Source organism: Astatotilapia calliptera, chromosome 23 (assembly GCF_964374335.1).
Source record: "Astatotilapia calliptera chromosome 23, fAstCal68.1, whole genome shotgun sequence".
In the NCBI taxonomy this organism is placed as follows: domain Eukaryota; kingdom Metazoa; phylum Chordata; class Actinopteri; order Cichliformes; family Cichlidae; genus Astatotilapia; species Astatotilapia calliptera.
Window position 1 is genome coordinate 39,981,683 of NC_137443.1, and position 25,298 is coordinate 40,006,980.

At 43.4% G+C, this 25,298-nt stretch overlaps 1 protein-coding gene across 3 annotated transcripts in view; it reads left to right on the plus strand.

The window, feature by feature from the left end:
- pard3ba (par-3 family cell polarity regulator beta a) overlaps positions 1-8,697 on the plus strand; it is a 206,833-nt gene extending 198,136 nt beyond the window's left edge. For all 3 annotated transcript variants that reach the window (XM_026157796.2, XM_026157797.2, XM_080296899.1), the window contains one exon: positions 7,362-8,697. In XM_026157796.2, the coding sequence (XP_026013581.2) occupies positions 7,362-7,779 (418 nt within the window). In that variant the 3' untranslated portion in view covers positions 7,780-8,697. The remainder of the gene's footprint in view (positions 1-7,361) is intronic.
- Positions 8,698-25,298: the final 16,601 nt, after the last annotated feature.

The window sequence follows — 25,298 nt, forward strand, 5'->3', positions numbered from 1 at the left end:
AGTCACTCTGAATCAGCTGCTAAAGCCTTAGATAGGCCTAGAAATTGTTCAGTGACACCCCAATAACCACCAGTCGCTAATGAAAAATATGCATTCCCTGACTGGTTGGCGAAAATCTTCTTGTGATTGTTTGGATCTCTGGCGTCACCAATAGTTCACATGAAACACACCAACTTCTCTGCTTTTTACTACCATTCAGCTAGTAGCTACCAAGTGTTTGTAGTAAAGTCTGTGTCTTCCATGCAAACTGCACACATGTGTATCTACTAGTGACCAAAGCACTCACAAGGAGGATTTTGGTGCAGTACTCTGTTTGGCCAGTTTTGCCTGATAGCAGCCAGCAGCCTCTAGAAACTTGTCCATGTAGGCTCTCAACCGTCCAAGATATGTTAAGCTTAATTATTTGAAATGATGGCAGCTGGACTTCTTTTTGGTTCGGGAAGACGTTTGGCCTCTCATCCAAGAGGCTTCTTCAGTTCAGAAACAACTGATGGATAGTCCCAAGTATTTAACCCCATGTGGGGGTCATTTTCTTCGAAGGGGCCCTGAGGCTTGTTGACCCACTATTAAATCATGCGAGTCATCACAGCCGAGGTGTGAAGGCTCTGTAAGACATTGCTCTGTCCCATCATCATATGAGCAGTTGGGGTCACTTGAGGCAAATTATGAGCAACCAATGGCCAAAAAGTCTGGGAAAGCAAAAATAAAAATGGACTTTTAAGTTATTTGCCTCATTAAAAGTGTCTGTTTCTTCTCCACTTGTGGTCGTTTTTAGAGTAGGGGGTATAATAAGTAATAAATAAGGATAACATAATGACAAATTGTACAAATAGATCAAACGTGACTTGGCACACTGTTAAATGTCATCTGTAAGTTACTGAGGCTAATGGCAGCTTAATAATATTACTGCTACCACATTCAGTGGTAATAACAGCAGCCTGGCATGTACTAAATCACTCTTGAAAGTCTCCCATTCTCCTTTGTGACATTCATTCAGACCTGTTTATTTGTTCCACGTCGCAAGTGGAAAACTCTCATTTGCATGTGATGTTTTAATTTTATTTTTTTTATTTTGACATTTCTAAAGTGTGTGTGAAACTTTCCTGACAGCTGAATGGAAACACACCTACTGTCTGCTTGTCTCTCGTTGTCATAAGCTCCTTTCAAGCCAGATTAGCAGTGCTGGCAGAGCCCCTCTAATTGTCATTACCGACAGCAAACAACATTTTAATCCGGCAGGAATCTGCCATGTTTGACATGTTTGGGTTTTTTTTGCTTTGAAATAAGTCAAAAGTAAGAGCTATGGAGGAAATTTCCCCTTTGTCCTGACTGAGCTGCAGCACAGGCATTATGCCGTTGGCGTGAGACGGGTTAATCGGTACACAAGAAAATCATTTTACATCTGAGTTAATGCAAGTTGTGTCTAAAACTCAACATTGTTGGCCTCTATTTTCTGTTTTTAGGCCTCACATTTCTTTTTCCGTCTCCCCGTATTCATTTGCTACGTTGCACACAAACAGGCCCATGAAGTGCGTTACATAAGTTATCAAGTAAACAGGGATCTCATTCTGACGCTTGGAATGTACAAACACGACCATGCACTCTTCTCTGGCTCGCGCTCTCTCGTTCACAATATTTTATTTAGCTCCACTAAATTCAATTATAATTCATGTGAAATTCAAATGTTGCATAAATCCAAAGTTGGTTGAGGACATTTCAGGTTACGACCACCCACAAAAACTCATACGGAGTTGAAGACGTCCACTCCCGTCCGTCTCCCAACCAGGCTGGAGCCAGCTGTGCGACCCAGGGATGAGAAATTCCCTAAGGGTCACCGAGGCCCATAGAAGCCCTAATCCCCCAGCTGCTTGACCGGACACACACACGGATACATGCTGTCAAATGGTGGTAGACAGTCACGTCATTACTAACACATCTATGTTTGCTTACATACAGTGCTTTCACAGCCTTAGAAGTAAAGGGTTTAACCAGTGTCCTTTACTGGTTTTGCCTGATTTCAGGTCTAATTGCCTGAAACCAGCAACTTTGTCATTATTAGGGGTTCAGTCAGTCATTGGAATGAGCAGTACAATTTGCCAAAGCACTTATCAATAAGTTGGTTGGTGCTAACTTCTCTGGAACTGCTAATACTAGTCCTGTTCACTTCTATGTACAGGGTGGGCCATTTATATGGATACACCGTAATAACATGGGAATGGTTGGTGATATTAAAGTCCTGTTTGTGGCACATTAGTATATGTGAGGGGCAAACTCCTCAAGATGGGAGGTGACCATGGTGGCCATTTAGAAGTCGGCCATCTTGGATACAACTTTTGTTTTTTCAATAGGAAGAGGGTCATGTGACACATCGAACTTATTGGTAATGTCACAAGAAAAACAATGGTGTGCTTGGTTTCAACGTAACTTTATTCTTTCATGAGTTATTTACAAGTTTCTTTTTGTTCACAGCCATTGACATGTTGAAGAGGTTAACACGTGAGGAGCGGATCTAAATTGTGTTGATATGTGGTGAAAGCAGTAACCGGGTCATTGCAGCAGATTTCCATACAAGACACCCTACGAGACCACCCATCTCCCATGCTACAGTTAGCAAACTGCTTGCTAAGTTTCATGAAACTGGTTCAGTGTTGGATTTGCAAAAATGTGGATGCAAGAAACCTGTCACTAATGAAGAAACATCAGTGGCTGTCCTAGCTTCATTCAGCAAGAGCCCACAGCGTAGCACTCGCCGCATGTCACTGAGAGTGGCATTAGTCAAACATCCCTCCGGCGGATATTAACTACTCACAAATGGCACCCTTACAAACTCCAGCTACTGCAGCATCTCAACGAGGATGACCCAGATCGGCGCACAGAATTTGCAGAATGGTCAAAACAAAAATTGGAACAGGAACCTCAGTTCACGCAGAAGATTTTGTTCAGTGATGAGGCAAACTTTTATGTGAATGGTGAAGTTAACAAACAAAACCACCGCTATTGGTCTGACACTAACTCGCATTGGATGGATCCCTCCAAGACTGCTGGAACAACAAAAGTGATGGTTTGGTGTGGTATATGGGGTATAACGATAGTGGGTCCATTCTTCATCAGTGGAAACCTCAAGGCCACTGGATATTTGAAATTGCTACATGATGATGTGTTTCCCTCTTTATGCACTGAAGCTGGCACGTTCCCTGAGTTTTTCCAGCAAGATGGTGCACCACCACATTATGGGTGCCAGGTCCGAGCATTCCTAGATCAACAGTTTCCTGGAAAGTGGATTGGTCATCGTGAGCCAGTTGAATGGCCCCCAAGGTCTCCCGATCTGACCCCCTTACACTTTTATCTTTGGGGTCCTCTGAAGGCAATTGTCTATGGTGTGAAGATACGAGATGTGCAGCACCTGAAACTACGGATACTGGATACCTGTGCTGGCATTTCTCCTGCGGTGTTGCTATCAGTGTGTGAAGAGTGGGAGAAGAGGGTTGCATTGACAATCCAACACAATGGGCAGCACATTGAACACATTTTATAAGTGGTCAGAAACTTGTAAATAACTCATGAAAGAATAAAGTTACGTTGAAACCAAGCACACCATTGTTTTTCTTGTGACATTACCAATAAGTTTGATGTGTCCCATGGCCCCCTTCCTATGGGAGAAAAAAAAATAAAATGTTGTATCCAAGATGGCCGACTTCTAAATGGCCACCATGGTCACCTCCCATCTTGAGGAGTTTGCCCCCTCACATATACTAATGTGCCACAAACAGGACTTTAATATCACCAACCATTCCCATGTTATTACGGTGTATCCATATAAATGGCCCACCCTGTAGATTCATAAAAAGGTAGCTCTGTGGTGTATACCGCTACAGAGCAGGGGTAGCAGGCCATCCCAGCATCCAAGAGAACTCTATCGCTCCTACTTGAACTCTTAGAAAATGGACATGGCAGAATGAGATAATTTAACTATTTAGCTTTTAAAACTTTATACAGCTATAAATATTAGCACTGAAAATAAATGGATGTCAGCAAATCCAATTTTAGTGTAGCACTAAAGGGTTACTGTGATATTTGTTTGTTCTAATACTGCTTTGGCCTTATCTTAAAGAGGACCGAGGTGATTACATTTCCTGAATTGCTACTAAGCAGAGAGGTTATATAGGCGATGGAGAGACAAGTAAAGCCTAAAGGAGAAGAAGAGAAAGATGAATATGCTCGTCTGAAAGATGTGGAAATTGAAGATCGCAGAGGGAGGGAAAAAATAAGGAGCGATGAAAGAAGAACGGGGAAGCCAGCGGTGGTTCCTGTCTGTTTGGGTGGCCCTGAGCCGGATTGAGGACCCAGGTGTTCTCCCCCCTCTATCCACGTATCGCTCCATTCCTTCTCATCGCCTCCCCTGGTGGCCTTCGCCATTTAATCTGGATTAATGAGGAGGCTGACCTTCGGCTCGCTTCCTCTCTGTCTATCCTTTTCCATTCCTGCCTTGCAGAGCTTTCCAAGCAGGACTACGTTGTTTTTACCCACATTTTATTTCTGCTTCTCTCTCCCCCATGTCTTCATTTCATATTGTTTCTTTTTCTACTTCTCTGAATCTTCTCTCTCCTCTCTCTCTTTTCAACCCTATTTTGCTCTTTATCTCAAGCCTTGGCAGTGCAAGTCTTTGTGCATGTGCAACTCCATCTTGGCTCTACTGACTGACAAAGCAGTGCTGTTCATTGTTGGGACCACCTGTGTATCCTGTCGCACTGCTCTGTTTGGGTGGTCAAGCCTCGCAGCCCACGCTGTACTGATATACGGACACACACTTAGAGAAATTCACGTCACCGCAGTCCATGAATATCCTCATGGGAAGTCTGCAAAGGCACAAGTACAGACGCACACTCACTCACAACCAAGCTGTGCGCTACCCAATCTGTGGTGAGTGAGTCCTTCTAATTGGCCAGTCAACAGGTGCTGAGCTCGACTCATGGGAGTGGACAGAGGAGACGGAGGGATATGATTACAGAACAAGGGAAAGGCTAAGCTCAAGGCTTCTGTATAATAACTGCAGCAGGAGCCAGTTTTGAAGGGTGGGAAGTAAATATCTAAATCTGTTTGGCTGTTCTGTGTTGCTGATTGATATACCACCAGAGCATTTTGAACAATAGCCAGCACTGTGCTGCTCATGTGGCGGTCAGAGCAGTTCTTAAAGTAGCAAGTAGCAACATGTTTTCCATAATCAAGGAAGGAATTATGCCAGTGTTATAGTTTTCAAACTAGAGTGCATCATGTTGTGCCCACCTAGGTCCAAGTGTCATAAGTTTGTCATGTATATATTTCGTCATAGAGGCTGAACTACAGGCTCTGTGGAGACATATGTGCCTGCCAGTTATGTTGTTACCCCATGGTCTTGACCGTGTAGACCAAGGGTGGGGGAACTCCAGGCCTCAAGGAACAGTGTCCTGCAGCTTTTAGATGTGTCCTTGATCCACTTGGCGTAGACACTAAACTATGAGGGCATCAACTTTGCATCCCTGCTCCAAGAACACTGTGCAAATTAAGACAAAGAATAACAACTACAACTTTGTTTGTGATGTCCACACAACGAAAGTATCAAATACAGCCTACTGTATCTCAGTCTGAATCAGATTATTAATTTTCTTTGGCAACACACACTACTGATCTATGTACTGCCTCGTCTCTCTTGTCATGTCTTTGTTGAACTCACTGAGTAATTACTCACTGTGTTGGATGGAAAAGCACACGTAAAAAAGGGAGTGAACTCTGGATTTGATAACTAGTAGACTCTCTATTATCAGTAACAGCTTCAGTCAGTTTCCCATCAGTCTTGCACAATAATGAGGGGGAATTCTGGGTTATCAGTTTATCAGTATTTTTGGGATGTATTGATTAAAAAGCCTTTGTAAGGTCATGTCACTGCATCTAATCCAGGTAAAGGTCAGAACTCCGGTAGAACTTTCTTCTATCTCTTGGGTCGTGCATCTTGTGGCTTTACACAACTTCTGTTAGTCTTTTCTTTTTGAGTAAAATCCCTTGGCGTAATGGTGATTCTGAAACCTTTGCAGCTTTTGTCTAATCCATCCACAGAACATGCTCCAGATCTTTGCATAACGTCTCCCACATGGACTGATGAACACCTAGGTCATACCTTTAGCTGATGTAGCGTTTTTAATGCTTCTTTTAAGGTATTGTGAAAGAAGTTGGGCTCAAGACATTGCCCAGTATTTAGTGAGAGTGCAGCTTTGTCAATAACTACCTCCTTAATGGGAACACGTGACTCAAGGTAACTTTTGAGACGTCTTTAGCACAAAGGTCCTTATGTAATCCTGAGTACTGATTTCTAGTAAAGGCATGTTTTGATCTAGAAATTGTGACTTAGATGAGCCACATTTTATAAGTAATCAATGTGAAGAATCCTGGAAGTTCCAAAGGATTTTTTGCAGCATATGAACATATGGTAAAAATGTGTAGTTTAAATGAGCTCATGTAGTATATTAAATTGTTCGGAAAGCAGAGATGTTTGCCAAAATGACTTTTATATAATTTGAATGCCAAAACGTATAATTTAAGATGTTGACAGTTCTCTTGCACCTCACCACTTTTATAAATAGGAGAGTTTCCCTTACAGCTAGGCTGCTGAAGACCTGACTTTTAGATTTGCTTACTCGCTCTAGCTTGACTTGTGTGTCACTCACCACTGGAAACAGCACATAAGACGGAAAACATTTGGACCCGAATGAAAGGTGATCAGCCCTCCCTTTTCTTTTCTCCTGTGTGTCTCTCTTTTTTCTCCCCCCCCCCTCTCTCGCACTTTCTCTCTAGTTCCCTCTCCAGTCTCACTCTCTCTCTCCTTCCGTCTCCCCGAGCCCCGCGGGTCGCCTTACCCTGGGGTTTAGCCCCTAATCACCCACAGCTAGTGGGGAGGGAACCGGAGACTTCCAGCTGGCTGCCTCGTTATTGCAGACCCGAGGGACACACATACACACATTCCTGCACACACGAGCTAAAAACACACACACACACAACCTCATATATGCTTACCAAGGCATTTGCTGTTATCTCTTGGCATCTCTCCATCCACGGCCTCCCCCCCACAAGTCATTCCTGCCAAGGCCGCAGCCTCGCCACATAAACTGAATAACAGAAGGCGGCTTACCACAAAGGAGGCCCAAATCTCTGGCACGTCCACATCTCCAAACCAGTTTAAACTAGTCTTAAATGTTGACATCTCTAGCCTGTTAACCATACATCTATATTTGTATGTAAAATGCATGTGTCTGTCCTGACTGTTGGCGTCTAACAATCCTGCAGCCAGGACTCGAACAGAGTTCTAACACCAACCATCTTTTTCCTTTCAGGAGGGATCCATATGATTACCCCACCCACTCCAGACCTGTGCCAAGAGATTCCGGCCCCAACCACTATCAGGACGCTCCAGGTGCGAGTAACTCGGGCCGTTTGCCAATCCCTCAGTTGAGCACCCAGCAGCCGCTCAACAATCCCCGCTACCACCCCTCTTCCCAGGCAGGACAGCAGCACCGTGCTGCCTTAAGACAGGACGTCCCTCCGTCACCCTCCGCGGGTCAAAGAGGGCGCCAGTACTACGACACCGTAGGGAGAAGAGACGGATACCGGCAAGCCAGCCCCGGCCGCTACACCAGCCCAGAGAGAAACCCTGCCGTCAAGGAGCGTTACAACAGCCCCGACCGCTATCGCTACGGTGACGAAAGACAGCCTGACCCAAGACGGAAGAATCCCATGATAGGCGCGGTTTAAAACCGTGCAAATGCAAGTAACATAAAGAGAGCGTGTTTGTGAAACATATCAGCTGTCACCTGGGCCGCCAGTGTGCATCAGTGAAATTTTTGCCATATTGATTCATGTAATCAGAAGCTGTAATGCAAAAAAAAAATAGGGCTTGTTTTTTTGAGAAAGGGAGATTTGTGTGTTGCGTGTTTGTTTCCAGCTGCGTGTATCTATTTGCTGGTGTGTCGCGGTGTATAAGAAGAGGACACAAGATTTTATGATGTCGAAATTAAATGAAGTTAAATATATTATATAGAGTAAACTCCGTGCCAAACGTATACAATCAAGTATATTGAAAGCTATGAAAGCAGAGCTGACTCGCATTTTGCACATGCTGATCAAGCTGAAGGAAATTAAAGAGGGATCACCTTGACCCGTCAGACTGCTCCAGCACAGAGAGACGGGAAGCTAAAGTGGACAAACAGGAAAAGGAAGTAACACCCCCTTCTTCTTGTCCTTGATGTTTAGTCGCTTGGACTTCCTTTACATTCTGCTAACACACTGCTTCGTCTGTTTTTTTTTTTTTGGTTTTTTTTGTATTTTTACCTTTCCTTATCTGGACGTGGCTTACTCCGTGCTCATTAACTGTGTAACTGAATTTGCATATAAGATAAGTGATATTTTTGTAGCGCTTCTAATAAAATGTATAAATCTCGATCTGCTGCAGGCTCTTATGGTAAGCTCCTTGTAACTCGTGGAAGACATTAATGAAACATTTTATCCTTTTAACATATCACCGCTAAGAGTCACTGCACTGAAAACGAATTGTGTCAATGGTGGTTTGATTTAAACTTGCTGTCAAATAAGTGCACAACTTCTTTTTTTTTTTTTTCTTTCTTTTTTTTTTTTTTTTGTACAACTATTTTCCATTAAATATCTTGATAAATATTCTCAGGCTGTGCCACGTCATTTCATTTCATCACATTTCTGCTTCATTTCACCTGTTAGCTAGAGTACGCGTGTATGAAACACTCAGACTAAGACAACACCATGAGTCATGACTTTAAAAATTCATTATAATATCCAGCTTAATGTCTCTGAGCACAATCTCTAGATAAATTTGCCCTGTGAGATGACTGATAAGAGTAGCCAGCATTCCGATAATGACTAAATCATCTTCAACAATTAGAGGCAGGGAAATCTCCACTGGAAAATGATTACTGCCCAATTTGCTCTCAGAAATAAAGATGGCACTGATTGGTGAAATTAGACTTGAAATGGGGAATAATTAGTGTGGAGAAGGCTTTTTCTATCAGTTTAGGTTTAATTAGCATCGAGGCCCATAAGGACCGGGCCTCTCTGCGTTCCCCTGACCCTCTCCTGTCTGAACTGGAATAGACCTCCAAACAGACGAGCACAGGCAGATAAAAGCTGATCGATCCTTCTCTTTAAACCAGTTTTAAGCAAATTAACTATTTCCCAAAGATAGGAAACACGTAAGACTTCAGAGGAGATGCAGCCTGTCTAAGTACTAGTATAAACAAATGCTTATTTTGACACATATCATATATAGTAAGAAATGCAGTGCTTGTCACAAACTAGAATAGATGAAAGCTGGATAAACAAGCAAGGGAACCACCAGCTGTCTGCTGAGCATCCTGTGATGACAAAACTGTCAGAAATTGTCCACAGTTTATTCCTAATAGGTCTACCTTGAACTAATCAAGCACAGGCAGGGGAAACTAGTGCATCTGTAATAGCCTATTTGATTACACAAGCTGTTATAGAAAAGTTTTAAGTGAGTCAGAGTAAGAAATCAAGTCCTCCAGAAGTCTCTTATGTTTTATACTCATAGTCCCCATAAAGGAGACACTTCTGCAGTAGCTGAAGGCGTACATGGTAAGATAAGCTCAACTCATCTTTAAAAAAATACAATTAAATTAAAGAACTGAGCGGACCTCTGTGTGATTAAAGCAGAAGGTTATAACCATTTAAAGCCACAATTAAACAGCAGACATGCAAACCTACACAACTGATTCACGTTTCTTAACTTCATGTATTTGTTTTCAGTATGTGAAAACCTAATGTTAATATCTGTAGGAGTATGGCTAACAGCTAAAATCATTAGCTAGCAGTATAGATAAACATGTTAGCTAAACCTCCTCACATGCTATATACAGGGTGGGCCATTTATATGGATACACCGTAATAACATGGGAATGGTTGGTGATATTAAAGTCCTGTTTGTGGCACATTAGTATATGTGAGGGGGCAAACTCCTCAAGATGGGTGGTGACCATGGTGGCCATTTAGAAGTCGGCCATCTTGGATACAACTTTTGTTTTTTCAATAGGAAGAGGGCCATGTGACACATCAAACTTATTGGTAATGTCACAAGAAAAACAATGGTGTGCTTGGCTTCAACGTAACTTTATTCTTTCATGAGTTATTTACAAGTTTCTGACCACTTATAAAATGTGCTGCCCATTGTGTTGGATTGTCAATGCAACCCTCTTCTCCCACTCTTCACACACTGATAGCAACACCGCAGGAGAAATGCCAGCACGGCATCCAGTATCCGTAGTTTCAAGTGCTGCACATCTCGTATCTTCACACCATAGACAATTGCCTTCAGATGACCTCAAAGATAAAAGTGTAAGGGGGTCAGATCGGGAGACCTTAGGGGCCATTCAACTGGCCCACGACGACCAATCCACTTTCCAGGAAACTGTTCATCTAGGAATGCTCGGACCTGGCACCCATAATGTGGTGGTGCACTATCTTGCTGGAAAAACTCAGGGAACGTGCCAGCTTCAGTGCATAAAGAGGGAAACACATCATCATGTAGCAATTTCAAATATCCAGTGGCCTTGAGGTTTCCATTGACGAAGAATGGACCCACTATCGTTGTACCCCATATACCACACCAAACCATCACTTTTGTTGTTCCAACAGTCTTGGAGGGATCCATCCAATGTGGGTTAGTGTCAGACCAATAGCGGTGGTTTTGTTTGTTAATTTCACCATTCACATAAAAGTTTGCCTCATCACTGAACAAAATCTTCTGCGTGAACTGAGGGTCCTGTTCCAATTTTTGTCTTGCCCATTCTGCAAATTCTGTGCGCCGATCTGGGTCATCCTCATTGAGATGCTGCAGTAGCTGGAGTTTGTAAGGGTGCCATTTGTGAGTAGTTAATATCCGCCGGAGGGATGTTCGACTAATGCCACTCTCCAGTGACATGCGGCGAGTGCTACGCTGTGGGCTCTTGCTGAATGAAGCTAGGACAGCCACTGATGTTTCTTCATTAGTGACAGTTTTCTTGCATCCACATTTTTGCAAATCCAACACTGAACCAGTTTCACGAAACCTAGCAAGCAGTTTGCTAACTGTAGCATGGGAGATGGGTGGTCTCGTAGGGCAGCGGTCCCCAATCATTTTTGCGCCACGGACCGGTTTATGCCCGACAATATTTTCATGGACCGGCCTTAAAGGTGTTGCGGATAAATAAAACAAAATAAAACTAGTACCGGTACCGAAAAAAGAAGATTTATTTATAACACACGTGAAAAGACCAAGGAAAACCAAGTAAACGATAAAAACGATAACAAAATAACGCTGAAAACCGATAAAAACCCTGAAAACTATACATTTCACATCTGAGCCTCAACTCTTGCGGCCCGGTACCAAACGACTCACGGACCAGTACCGGTCCGAGGCCCGGGGGTTGGGGACCGCTGTCGTAGGGTGTCTTGTATGGAAATCTGCTGCAATGACCCGGTTACTGTGTTCACCAGATATCAACACAATTTCGAACCGCTCCTCACGTGTTAACCTCTTCGACATGTCAATGGCTGTGAACAAAGAGAAACTTGTAAATAACTCATGACAGAATAAAGTTACGTTGAAACCAAGCACACCATTGTTTTTTTTTGTGACATTACCAATAAGTTTGATGTGTCACATGGTCCTCTTCCTATTGAAAAAACAAAAGTTGTATCCAAGATGGCCGACTTCTAAATGGCCACCATGGTCACCACCCATCTTGAGGAGTTTGCCCCTCACATATACTAATGTGCCACAAACAGGACTTTAATATCACCAACCATTCCCATGTTATTACGGTGTATCCAAATGGCCCACCCTGTACATTTAGCTTAAGGTATAGCTACAACAGTTTCAACTGCTAGCCACACTTTGGGTTAAAACAAAAGAGTCCCACTTTTTTTGTTTGCTATTTTAACATTTTTAACAGTTTACCTGTGCAAAAGTCTTGAGCCACTGGCTGAAATACTGCCCAAAATCATGGCGGACCCTCCACCATGTTCTACAGATGGCTCTAGACACTGTTGTACTGCACTCCTAACCTCGTGTTTATTGACAATGATTTGAATGTGAAAATGTCACATTTGGATTCATCACTCCGACAGACATGTTGCCGCTGATTTTCAGTCCAGTTTTTGTGTAATTCGGAATACATCAGCCTTTTTGTTTTGCAGTTTCCTTCCTTTAGTGACTAACTAAAGTGTCAGGTGCATCTCTCAGGTCCTGTGTCAGGTCTTTACTGGATTTTTTCCTGTTTCTTTCAGATACCGTTCCTGTGCTGTAAATGCAATTTTTGAGGCTTGCCACTTCTTTTGTCCTCGACTTGTACAGTTTCTTCAAGGACACACTGCACACTATGCCAAGATATGTCAAATATGTGGGTGATAGCTTTTTAGGAATCACTTGTTGTTGCAAAAGTAATATTTTATGTCTGTCAGACGTCATTATCTTTGGCATTTCATATATTCAACAAAAGAAATGAGAACAAATGTTTTTGTGACAGGCTGCTCGTAACAAAGTGCCTAAAGATACAAATTAAAACAGGTTCTTTGCCAAGTTGTCTACAAGTCTGTTACTTGTAGACACAACGCTGGTTTATTCGTTGACTTTTGTGCCTTTTTTATGGTTGAATGACTCAACAAACTAAAACACATTTCTGTTAAAGAAGTCAGGTACAAGGACTGGAGATAAAATGAGTGAAAAAGCAGCCAATATCCAAAGTAAAACTCTAAAAGACCTCCAGAAAACCTGAAGAGAGAGAAACACTCTTAAAAATTATAAGAAAGTCTGGCTCCTTGAAAGCAAAATATAAAGAAATGAAGGGTGGCTCAAGATTTTTGCACAGCACTATATGCTTACCTAACACTTTTATTTGTTCATTGTAGTGAAATTGTTAGAATTAACAGCTTAAATAGTTCTATAAAAGACAGATTAACTTTTAAAACAGTGAGCGTGAAGTTGTGAGCTAAAAGTATGAATTAACAGAAATGATTGGCTAAATATGGACAAATAAATTCTAAGCTAAACACAATAAATAAAGAACATGGACCTCATAAATAACTGTTAACAGGAGCGTTAAATGGTTAAAACGGTAAATCACAGTTATTGATAGGTGGTTGAGGTATTGCTAACCATAAGAGCCATAATAGTCTAAATGGGGAGCTGAAACTAGTCAGATCTGGTTTTAAATAAGCTTAAAAGACCACACTGAATGTAAGAGGCATTGATGAAGGGATTCCTGAGTGCATGTGACAGAGCTGTGGGTTTGTCAGATGAAAAAGGTTGGAAACCACTGGTTTACTTAATTAGCACTCGTATGTGTGTGTGTACTTATAAAGCACGTCTTTACCGTTATGAAAGGCATGCAGTTATAATTCCATGATGATAGTATAGTAATGGCACCGTGCCATGGTATTACAAGCATGAAACACTGTAAAAACCTCCCTTGGGTGGTCTGATGAGACATTCCGGTGTCTAAATGTGTCGATGGTGGAGCGTCAGCTAATGAAAATGCCTCATTTGTGGAGTGTTTTGGTAGATTATGAAACTTAGGAGCCAAATAGAGATAGGGCCCTTAAACATACTAAGAAGGAGATTATTTTATTAAGCGGTCACTGCTCATGGCTACGTAGGTGTGACCTGGCCAGAAAACTAGTTCGGCACACTAGCAGTGTGTCGATGGATGCTCAAGCCATGCTAGGTATGAAGGAACACTGGACTGAGCAGGAAGTCAAGACGGACCAACTGAACTGAGGAGGGGGGCTGAGGGTACATCTTTCCCTACAGTGCTGTGATTGCAGCCATTGCCCAGCTCTCCATGAATGATACTCATGACCATCGATTAGCGGTCAGCCAAGACTGAAGAAGTCACCTGGATGACGCCAAGGAGCTCGTCTCCAACGCCTGCGTCCATATGAACAGAATCAACTTCCTGGTGTTTCCAAGTACGTTTGTTATAAAGCGGAGAGGTGGCAACAGCGAGCGCCGTGCCAAGATTTCCTGTGTCTCCTCTCATTCACACTGATGGTAACACAACTGGCGGCACTTAAGCTGGCTTCGCTGTGCTTTAAAGAAACGCTGTAAACAGGCTCCTCCGAGTGCTTGTGGTCAGCTCGCTGCTGCCAAAGATAATAAACAACAGCAACTGATTATCCGTGAATTAATTGCATTTTAAGTCCATTAAACAAAAGCTTTGGAATCGCTGTCAGGAGCACTTGGCTCTAACACCCATCTTAGCGAAATTACTCTTCCGTCCGCAGCCACAGCCTTCCAGAGTGCCTCGGCCTTTGTTCATGGTCATCCACAAGGAGTGCTTTTAGTGCAGTCACGTGACACACCCTCCCTCTGACGGGCCGCGGTCATGGCCGTTGATTCGCTGACAGACATATTTTTACGCCTCATATCAGCTCACGCCATGTAAAAAAGACGTTTTCCTCTCCCCGCTGCACGACCTCTGATTTCGAGAAAGGCCGTATCCTTCCTTAAGAGCTACTTATCTATTCTCTGCACCCACCCCTCCTTTTGTTGGCGATTCTTTCCCGACTTTAAAAAATAAAAATTCTCTCTCATTTTTTTCTCTGTTATGTGAGAAGGGGGTGGGGGTGTTTTGCGTGAATTAATCTGACACCTCGTAAGCCCACGTTTTTGTGGAACTAAAATAAAAAATAAAATAATGCAAACGCACATGCTGTTCCCCAGTCGATTGTCATGAACCGTGGGGTAGTGTGAGAATTCCCTGGTTATGTTCTCTTAGCATTACCTATTCTGCTGGTGCCCCTGTTGTACACCTTTGCTTGTTAGCATGTGTCAATCAAAAGGCGTGCTCTGGGGAGGGCAAAGTGGAGAGCTAAAGCAGTTATCTGTCTCCAACACAGCTCCCAAAAAAAAGACAGAGCAAAGTCGGCAGGAGGGGCTGAGATGGAGGGGATGTGAGTACGAGAGATGCTGGAGGACTAGTATAGAGGAGCATACACCCTCGCAACACAAGAATGAAGGTAAATGCCCGCGCTGACCTCGGCCTGCGCTCGCTGGCCCCTTTCATCCTCTTCATTAAAGGCACATTCCGCCATATTACCCCGCTGTCCTTCTGTCCTTCACCTACTGCCATTCATTTCAATTCAGCCCTCGTTAAGGCATCACGGTCTCCGAACGGAGTGTAGTCGGAGCGGTCTGAGCGGATCCTCTCATTTAATTATACAGTTCATTAGAAAGGAGGCCCGCATCCCCACTCCACCTCCCCCCAGCTCTGAGGCAGACCATGGGAATAGCTGGTGGCTAATGTGCAGTTTAAATGGCCTAAATATGGAGATTGGTCGAGTTATGGATTACCGTTAACCGTTAGCCTGCCCTTCACCTACTTCATTCGCTTTTATGTCAGCCGTGTAGCCTTTTGATGCAGTATCACTCAAGTTGGAGTGTGCTCTTTCAGCCAGCGTGTTTGTTTGATATTGTTCATGAACTGTGAAATTGAATTTCCACACTTGGGCTGATATTGGAAATAATTTCATATCCCATGCAATATTCTTGCTCGGTTTCACCTTGCGCTGTGTTTAAGACATCCATTTTTGCCTAATGTGTCTTTCTGTGTTTTTCTCCTTCGTCTTCTTCTTTTGCAAAGTCGATTCTGCAACACCGTTAATTTGGACCATATTTACCCTGAAAGCAGTGTTGGCTCTCCTGGCTGCCTCTCTGTTCGCCCACACACCACAGCCGAGCCACCAACCACCATCTTTTACTCCAAAGCTGTCGTCATGGAAACGGGGCCGCCGCTCCTGGCACAGCAGCCCCCCCCCCCCCCCTTTTTCCTGTGCTGATGACATCGTAGTAGCAACAATGAAAGGTTTGTACATCCCATTATTAAGAGGAGCAGGGGGTTTTTCCCCCCTCTTTTTCGCTTTTGGGGCAGGGTCACTGAGCACCTGAAACCTCACACAGTGTGAAATGCTTTATCAGAAACACTCAGGTTATTCTATTCTGCACCAACACTGGTACCACTTCAGCTAGACAAACCTGGCAGGAGAAAACATAAATACAAAGCTTTTGTCAGTAAGCTACATGCAGCATTTCTTCCTCTGCGTTTTGGGGATATAAATATATTTCCTATACTTGAAATCCAAAACACAGGCCTCAGTCAGTGAGTATGTTTCAAACCAGAAGATCCAAGACCAGCCTGAAACCACTGAATGGTCTCAACGTCTGTTTGCTGTGAGCTTGCACAAAGCAGCAACCTGTACGGCTGAGAGGTGAAGCCAAGGTGCAATTCCTCAAATGGCCACTTGAGGCTGTGATCAAAATCAAGCCATTCCCAGCAGACTCTAATGTTAAAACGGCCAACTTAACAGCAAAAACTAACATGTTTACAACCAGTTAGACATTTGGCCTCTGGAGCTAATTTCTCCTTCAAAACATCTGCGCTCAGGTTAATATTTACTTATTTGTTTGTTTTAATAAATCACCCAGTTAAGTTTTCTTTGAGATTAAAGTTGGAATTAATCGGGACATGGGCCCCTCGGACTCATCGGTGGGCTTCAACTCCACTAAAATGAATCTCCCGGTTTCCTTCCAAGGTACTTGTGGTCCAGTTTTCGTGAGTGACACTCACTTTGTAGGCTATCGTTGCACCTTGCTTAGCGAGTCAGCTAGTGTTAGCACGGCTCCATCACTTCAGTTCAAAAAGGATACTTTCTGTTTAAACAACAAAAAACAAGATGGCAATGCCACGAGGCGATTCCACAGACAAAAGCATGGCGGTTTTATTCATCTTTTATGCATAGTTTATTGCTCCGGCCCGAATGCAGCAGAAACATTTTGCTCTCAGGAAAAAGCTTTGCATTGTTTATTTTCTTTTTGGCTACGTAGCCTCGGAGCTGCTGGACTCTTTAACAGCAAACCCTCCAGAACTTTGTCTTCATTCATCTCTCCCAGACTTCTCCACTTTCCTATCGCTCCGGTGATGAAAAACACCAAAGAGCCTTGTGGACTCTGGTGTTAACTTGGGGCTAGCAGTGTGGTTCGCCGGGTTGTGATGTGGCCAACAACAGCTGAAGTCCGTGACCTCTGGACCCCATCCATCAGGCTTTCATCACCAGCCCTGGCCTCTGACACACACAAAACTTCAGCCGGGGAGAGAAAGCACGCAACTGGGAAATGCATCAATGTCACTGAGACACTGGGAACAGTATTAGATTATATATATTCACTTTGTCCGGCACTCGACATGCATGCAAGTTATCATACACCAGTGCGGTTTTTGCTCTTGAATATAAAGTTATAAATGTTTCCAGAGAGGTCCCAGACTAAGCTGTCCATCATGTGCAAACTCCTCGTATATTAACCTCCTCTTCTGACACATTGTTTGCTTCCACTGCTGTCTCACACACACACACACACACACACACACACACACACACACACACACACACACACACACACACACACACACATGCACACACACACACACACACACACACACCTGCTCTGGGCTCAGGCATACACACAAACTGCCGTTATGGACACACAGAGCATCCATATCGTTTTGCCCTCACACACATGTTACCAATATGTGTGTGGCAGAGGCTCAGCTGACCGCCTGGCAGTCACTGTGAAATTGGCGCCCTTCTCATACAGATGCCAGGTGTTTTGCTTGGCAGCCAGGGGTGCCGGGGGTGAGCTTGTGTCAGGAGTGTTGGGTTGCCATGAACTGCAGGGAAAGGATGGGAGTAATATGTTATGGGTCCCTGTTAGTCCAGCCGCTCGGCTAAGATGGAGCGCTGCCAAGGCCGAGATGAGTTTACAGACTGCTTGGTTTCTGTAGGAGTTTGAAAACATATATTAAATTATGAGGCAACATTATTTTTCAATTAACCTTATTTTCTTGACTGATGCGCGTACGGGTGCCAAACATAACATCCCAGGCGCACCACTCAAGGCAGTTTTTGGCACTGAATAGCATTAACCTCCTGCACTGACATGTTTTTCTATTTTTGTTGTGCTGTAGGAATGAGAGCTCACCCCATACCATGAGCAGCCCTGCCAAAAAATTCTCATATGCTGCTCAAACACAGAGAATAAATCCAAGTTTGTAGTGAGAGCTGGAAAAGGCAACATTTTGGCAGTTTTGACATCTTAAGATTATTTTCTCCTGATACACCAAAAGGTGGCAGCTGTGGCTCTGGAGGATGACCGGGTCATCGACCAAACTTTAGAGGTCTGCATGTTGACGTATACTTGGGCAAGATACTGAACCCTGGGTTGCCTCCATGCATCCATTGGCGAGTGAGTGCATCTGTGAATATTAGACAGTGTGTTACGGTATAGGGAAAAAAGGTCTTGTATGATTAGGTGAATAAGTCTTGTATTTAAGAGTGCTCAGCCTGAACAGAAAAGCACTGTATCCATTTATAATTTTACCAAGAATCAACATTTCCTGTAGTGATTTTACCTGAAACTAGTTTTGCTCTTTGCATGAAAAGATGTCATGTTGGGGCATTAATTATGAGGTTACCACTGCAAGGTTAATTAGCTTAAGGAGAAAACAAGGAACAGAAAGTGGAAGTGAAACTTACAAATGCTACTTGCAGGAATTCGAAACTCAGTCTGCTTATAGAACATTTACAATGTGGACCTTTTTGTTTTTTTGGAAACACTATATGTGAATAGGCTAAAAGTTTTAGCTAACCGATATTAGCATCAGACTTCCCTAGCTGATTACTTACATTGGGGCAGTTATTTTTTTTTTTAAGACTATTTCTTTAAATCTTAAATGTACAAATAAGGATTTTCTAGCAAAATGTGAGCAAATTTGCATTTCCCAGGACAGAAATACACTTACTGGCCACTTTATTAGTTACACTTGGTTGGACCTACTTTTGAATTCAGAACTGCCTTAAGTCTTCATGGCACAGATTCGACAAGGTGCTGAAAACATTCCTTGGAGGTGTTGGTCCATATTGACATGATAGCATCTCACAGCTGCTGCAGATTTGTTGACTGCACACCCATGATGTGACTCTCCTGTTCCACCACATCCCGAAGGTGTTTATTTGTACTGATAACTCCAGGCTAACAGGCTATGGTGTTTAAATGATGTTCAGTTAGTACTAAGGGGCCAAAAGTATGCCGATTAAATATCCTTCGCACCACTACACGAGCAGCAGCCAGAACTGTGAATACAAGGCAGGATGAATCCATGATTTCATGTCGGTTACACCAAATTCTGAACCTACCGCTCGAACGTCACACCAAAAATTGAAATTCATCAGTCAAACAAACTGAAGCATCTATTCTGTTGTCCAGTTTTGATGAGCCTGTGTGAATTGTAGCCTCAGTTTCCTGTTCCTAGCTGATAGGAGTGACGCCTGGTGTGGTCGTCTGCTGCTGTAGCTCTTCTGCTTTAAGGTTTGATTTGTTGCATGATAACAGAGACACTCTTCTGCACACTTTGTTTGTAACAAATAGTTACTTGAGTTACTATCACCTTCCTGCCAGCTCAAAGCAGACGGGCCATTCTCTGAACTGGTTTTGCCACAACAAGAATACCAAGTTCAGTGTCACCAGAATCACATTTTTCACCATTCTTCATGCCAGAAACCAAAAACATCTTTCAACATGTTTTTAGGAATTAAAAGTCTTGTAAATGATTGATATATGAGCTAACTCCCTTTTTAAAAACCTGAAATGGAAAAATGGGGAAGGTCTGGTGGACGTAATTGTTACCAAAGCGGAGATTGCTGCCTTGGAGTGTGAATAATTTTGAGAAAGCAGCTTCTGAAGCTATGTTTTGTGAAACACCATAGATTTTTATTAGGCTCCGTTGGAGTGTGAGTGTTAGGTTAGAAGCATTTAAACACTGGGGGGAAGACGCTTGTTTGGATGTGTGGGTGAATGAGGCTTGCAGCAAGACAGTGATTTGGATGCTCAGAGTAGAAATACACTATATGAGCACCAGACCATTTATTAAAAATCAACTTACCAAGCTGATTATTTATGCTAGAACATTAATTTTGTGCTGCCAAGTTGTGTGTTTTTTTCTAATGTGTATTTATATATACAAATACAAATACTAATAGACACAGCGCAGGAAACTGTATGTCCTGATCTGAACAAAGACACTTTATATCAGCAAAATAGCTCAAAATCTCATGACTAAACAGTGAAAAATGCTTACACGGATCATATTAAAGGACTTGTTGACTTGTTTCCAGCTGAACTGAGGGTTAAGACTCCAACCATGAACTGCAGCCTCGCTGGTTTACGTCTCTGTGTCACTCGTGTGCTGCCGTCTCCAAAACCAAGCCGTGTTGACGTTACCCCAAGTATTCATGAACTCATCCAGACTATACAGAACATGCAAACAACAAGCAAACCTTTCCCTGCTATGACTGCCCAAACTGGCTTTGATGCAGGGGGTTGTGCTTCTTTTCTATTCTCCATCGCCACGGCATGCAAAAACGATGAGCCTTTTGTATGTTTCATGCTATACAAATGTTTATTCCTGTTCTGCGTTGCATTGGCTCTTTATGTTGGCCATCTAAGTCACATCACCCTGTTTCCGTTTGAATCACTTCATTTTTTACCAAGTTTAATCTTTCACATCACGTGTCAGCTCACGCAGCTCTAAGAAGCAGACGGGTCATTTGATTTCTGGCCTCATCTTCATTTCGCAGAGATGGTCATTCCAGCGTGGATTAGATAAGGGTGAAGACAAAGTGGAGCCTCATTGGAAAGTCACTGTAGCAGCCAGCAGTGTAATCCATCCACGCATTCCTTCCAGAGAATGCCAAACAGCTCGCTGAAAATGAGCTGCCGACCTGACTCCATTAGATCTCTGCTCTGTCTCTCCACTTTCTATCTTTCAAAAACACACACACCTTGCACTGCAGAGAGTGACACACACACACACACACACACACACACACACACACACACACACACACACACTCGCTCTCTGCGCCTGCCACCGGCTTCATTAGCACTAAGAAATGTCCTGCTCATTAAGGCGAGGCAATTAGTGGCTAATTGAGAAGCTTTTTGCAGTGAAGACAAACTTGCTTCCTTCTCTTGTTCCACATGCGTGTGTGTGTGTGTGTGTGTGTGTGCACTTCGACCAGTTGTTGCATCTGGATTCCACCTCCAGCTCATTTTCTTGAGGCGGTTGTTCACCACAGAGCTGCTGCCTGAAGGAGATAAGGAGCAAAACACTGGGAGAAGTTTTTTGATGCAAGACTATGTTTATTTCAGGAAAGAATTTCCCATGGATGAGCAAAACATGACACATAATTTTTTTTTGTATAATTGTCTATTTACTGCAAGTGTTTTGCAGTTTGCTGAGACAGTTTAGAGCTTCTATTTTGCAGAGTTGTGTCATGCGATCGAGAGAGAAAAGGCTTAATGGGGAGTTTTCCTGGCTCGTTTGAATGCGCCTTACCCCCCTTCATTATGCCTCCGTTCTAGACATAACAGCCCAAGTGCCACAACTGCACTGTGCACTCACATAAAAACACAAGTTACCAACTGCCTGCCCTTCTCACTCCGCAGTTTGACTTTCCATCCCTCCATCTCTCTGTTTCTCTCCTCCGTCTCCTCTTTCCATTCTGTCACTTCTCTCCTCCAATTCTTTGCAGTCCAGAGATAAGCTCTGTGATAGGGAGGAAATGACAGTAACACACATACACCCACACGCACACACACACTGTCTGCCAATCACTTTTGCTCATTTCTCAGATAAAATCTCCTCTGGAGATAAAGTTGATTATGATATCTTTTATTTGTCTGTTTTCTTTATGCATGCTAATCCCCGTCCTTTCCGTCCTTTGCCCTACAGGGGGCAGAATCCGTATTACCTCATTGCACTTTGCAGCCATGTGACCTCTTCCCCGATTTAAATACGCATTCCCTGGCACCGCCGCGCACTCACATTGCACCATCGCCTCAAGTGATATACAATCTTTCTCCAACAAATGGAGATAAAAATGATGACCATCCAGCCCTAAATAAACTACTCACACACACACAGACACACACAGGCGCACACATATACACAGCCTGTCTCCTTGTACCCTTTCACATCATGGTTTTCCCCTGTAAACAGCGCAGATATGTGACCTGCCCTCTCTGACCACCCCCTGAGTGAGTGTGTTTTTGTAACATGCCTTATCTCAGCCCACCCCACTTCAGAGGGAGAAGGACGGGAGAAGGGGGGCGAGCCGGGTCGGGGATTCCCTGTGTGTTTTGCTTAATTCCCATCTAGCACACACACGCACACATTCATGCACGTACACAAACGCTTTCTAGAGGAATAAAGTTGCCATTGTGGCATGAATGTTTCCGTGTTAGAAGTCACACAGACTCCAGAGGTGATGGTCTGACCACATGAAAGCCTGGGGCTGACTTGACTCATGAAGGACACACACACACACACACACACACACACACACACACACACGCTACATGAATAGTAGAGATGCCTCGCAGGGGGGAAGGCCTGTGGGTGTCCATGAGGGGCAAGTCACATCCTATTCCTCCTCTCAAACAAAGAGCAAAGTGAGCAGCAGCCTTGTTTTCTTGTGTGTTTTTGTGTGTTTCATGTTTCTGTTGGCCCATTTGTTACAGAGGAAAACAAATTATGTCTTGTAAATTGATGTTTTTTTTCTTAAACATGGTTTAACAAACAAGTGTAACTCTACTACTATGTTGTTTGAATATCCATGTATTTAACAAACTTGGGTAGACTTTGCAGAAGGAGTTCATTTATATAAGAGCTGGTGATTCAGGACCTGTGTGGGACTCTGAATGCACCTGAATAACACACAGACCTGCCACAGCTCTTACTAGTTTTAAACACAGAGTGTAATGTATGAACAGGGTCCCAGTGTCGAATCCACTGCCTGGCTGGGGCTTTTCTATGTGGACTTTTATGTTCACCCTGTGCCTGAGTGGGTTTACTCCAGCTACCAGCGCGGCTTCCACCCACAGTCCAAAACACATGCATGTTAGGTTCACTGGTGATTCTAAACTGCCCATAGGTGTGAGTGGGTGTCTGTTTGTCTGTGATAACCCTGTGATAGACTGGCAACCTGTCCAGGGTCTACTCCCATCCCACACCCTATGACAGCTGGGATAGGCTCCAGCCCCACGATCCTGAACTGGAAAAGCAGAAAAGGATGGATGGATGTTACTACCTTGAACCGTTGCATATTTGGCTTAAGTGTTCTGAAATGCCAAGGCTCTACCACAGCGGTCCACCTTTTTTGGGCCACGGACCGCTTTATGTCAGATAATATTTTCACGGACCGGCCTTTAAAGTGTCGCGGATAAATACAACAAATTAAACCAGTACCCTAAAAAAAGGAGATTTATTCTTAACAAACGGGAAAAGACCCAGGGAACAATAAAAACTATTAAAAAACAATGATAAAAGCCAATGAAAACCCTGAAAACCATAAATTTCACTGAGCCTCTACTCTCACGGACCGGTACCGTGGCCCGGGGGTTGGGGACCGCTGCTCTACCAGACAGACTGAGAGTAATGCTAATATTACTTCCAACACGGGCTTGTTTCCTTGTTTTTACCATCATGGTGTTCTTAAGTTTAAGAATCCTCACTGCTTGTAAAGCACAGCATTCATACCGGATGTTCAGCGTCACTAAAAAAGGTTCAGACTCTACATCAACTTTTACTGTGATTTACTGTAAGTGAATCTGAATTCTGTGAAACAACATACAAAAAAAGGTAACACTTTCTAATATAGCCCATGACTATGGATGATCATTCCCCTGTAATTAAATAGAATTTCAATGAGTTTTATTTAAAATACGATGTCATTATATTTACCTTGGATTATTTAAAGGTTAAATATAGTTATTCATTTGTTTCTTGTAAATATCTGATGCTGTTACCTTATATTTGCCCTCAGTCCCAGGCTGTATTATTGAGTTACCAAAAGATAAACACGAATATATGACGTTTCTTTAATAGTGTGTGTCCTCTGTGATCATGCAGGTGCCCTCCAGAAGCATCCCGACCTTCCTTCTCCTCCTTTCACCCTCAGCTGAAGCATATTGATGTCGTGTGAGGAGGTTAAGCCTTTGGTTTAGTGTCCGGGCGGCCGTGACATTCTTCCTCCCCAGCCTGTAATTGACTCATCGGTGTGTGTATCAGTTAAACCTCGGCTCACCGACTCTGCGGGTGTCGAGGGGTCATGATTGACAAGCTTCTCTAATGCCCCGGCTCAGCAATTTGGAGCGTGGTTGGGGTTTTTTCTGCTCTGTTTTCCCCTGCAGGTACTCTTTTTTTCCCCTACATTTGATTTTTTTCCTCTCCTGGCATTTCTCACACTTGTTTTGTTTTCATCTGTCTGCCACGGCATCTGTTTGCCTGTCAATCACTGTCTCTACCTCTCTCTAGCTCCATCTTTATCTCTGTTTTCATCCAGTCCTCAGGACCTGCACGGACTTCCCTCCTCTTCGATCCACAGCGTGGGTTTACATTAGTGAAGAGTAGTAGCGTTAAGGCTGTACTGCTCTGCAGAGACCAGCTGGGGGTCTGTGTTTCTCTGGAAAGTTTTCTGCTCACACTACCGGCATGCCTTTCTGCCCCTGGCTTGATTTCAGCTGTCTATTCCTGCATATGTACACACACGCACGCACATACGCATCCACAAAATCGCTCTACCTCTCTTTCTCTCTCACACACACACAAACACACACTCTCATGGACCATATGTTGAGCCTCCCCAGTGACTGGACCCCAGTAAGGGGGCATTATCTATTTAAGGCGCTAACTCTGCGGATTAGATCAAGATTCAGCCCTGCAATGGCCAGACTGGCACAGCACCCTACTTCAATTAAGGTCACAACACACAGACAGACACAGTCACAATAATGTGATCAGTCTCGCGCCCAGATGTGATCACACATGACTACACAGTCAGAAAAGGCACAGCTTTAAAAAGTTGACTGCAATTCTGTTTTTACAGTTTTCCCAACTGACGTCATTTTGGAAAAACTCTATACCTCCTCGTATAAGACGACCGCTGGCAAGAAAGTAAAGCAGATTACAGGTCATCACTGGCATTATGAGACATATTAACACCTTTCATTTAAAAGAAGCCATGCTTTAAATGTTAGAACCAAAGATTTTTTAAAACTAGCTCATATAAGCTCCCTGAGTGACATCTGGATTTGCACCCGAGCTGAGTTTTTATTTTTTTGGACACTTTTCCAAGGC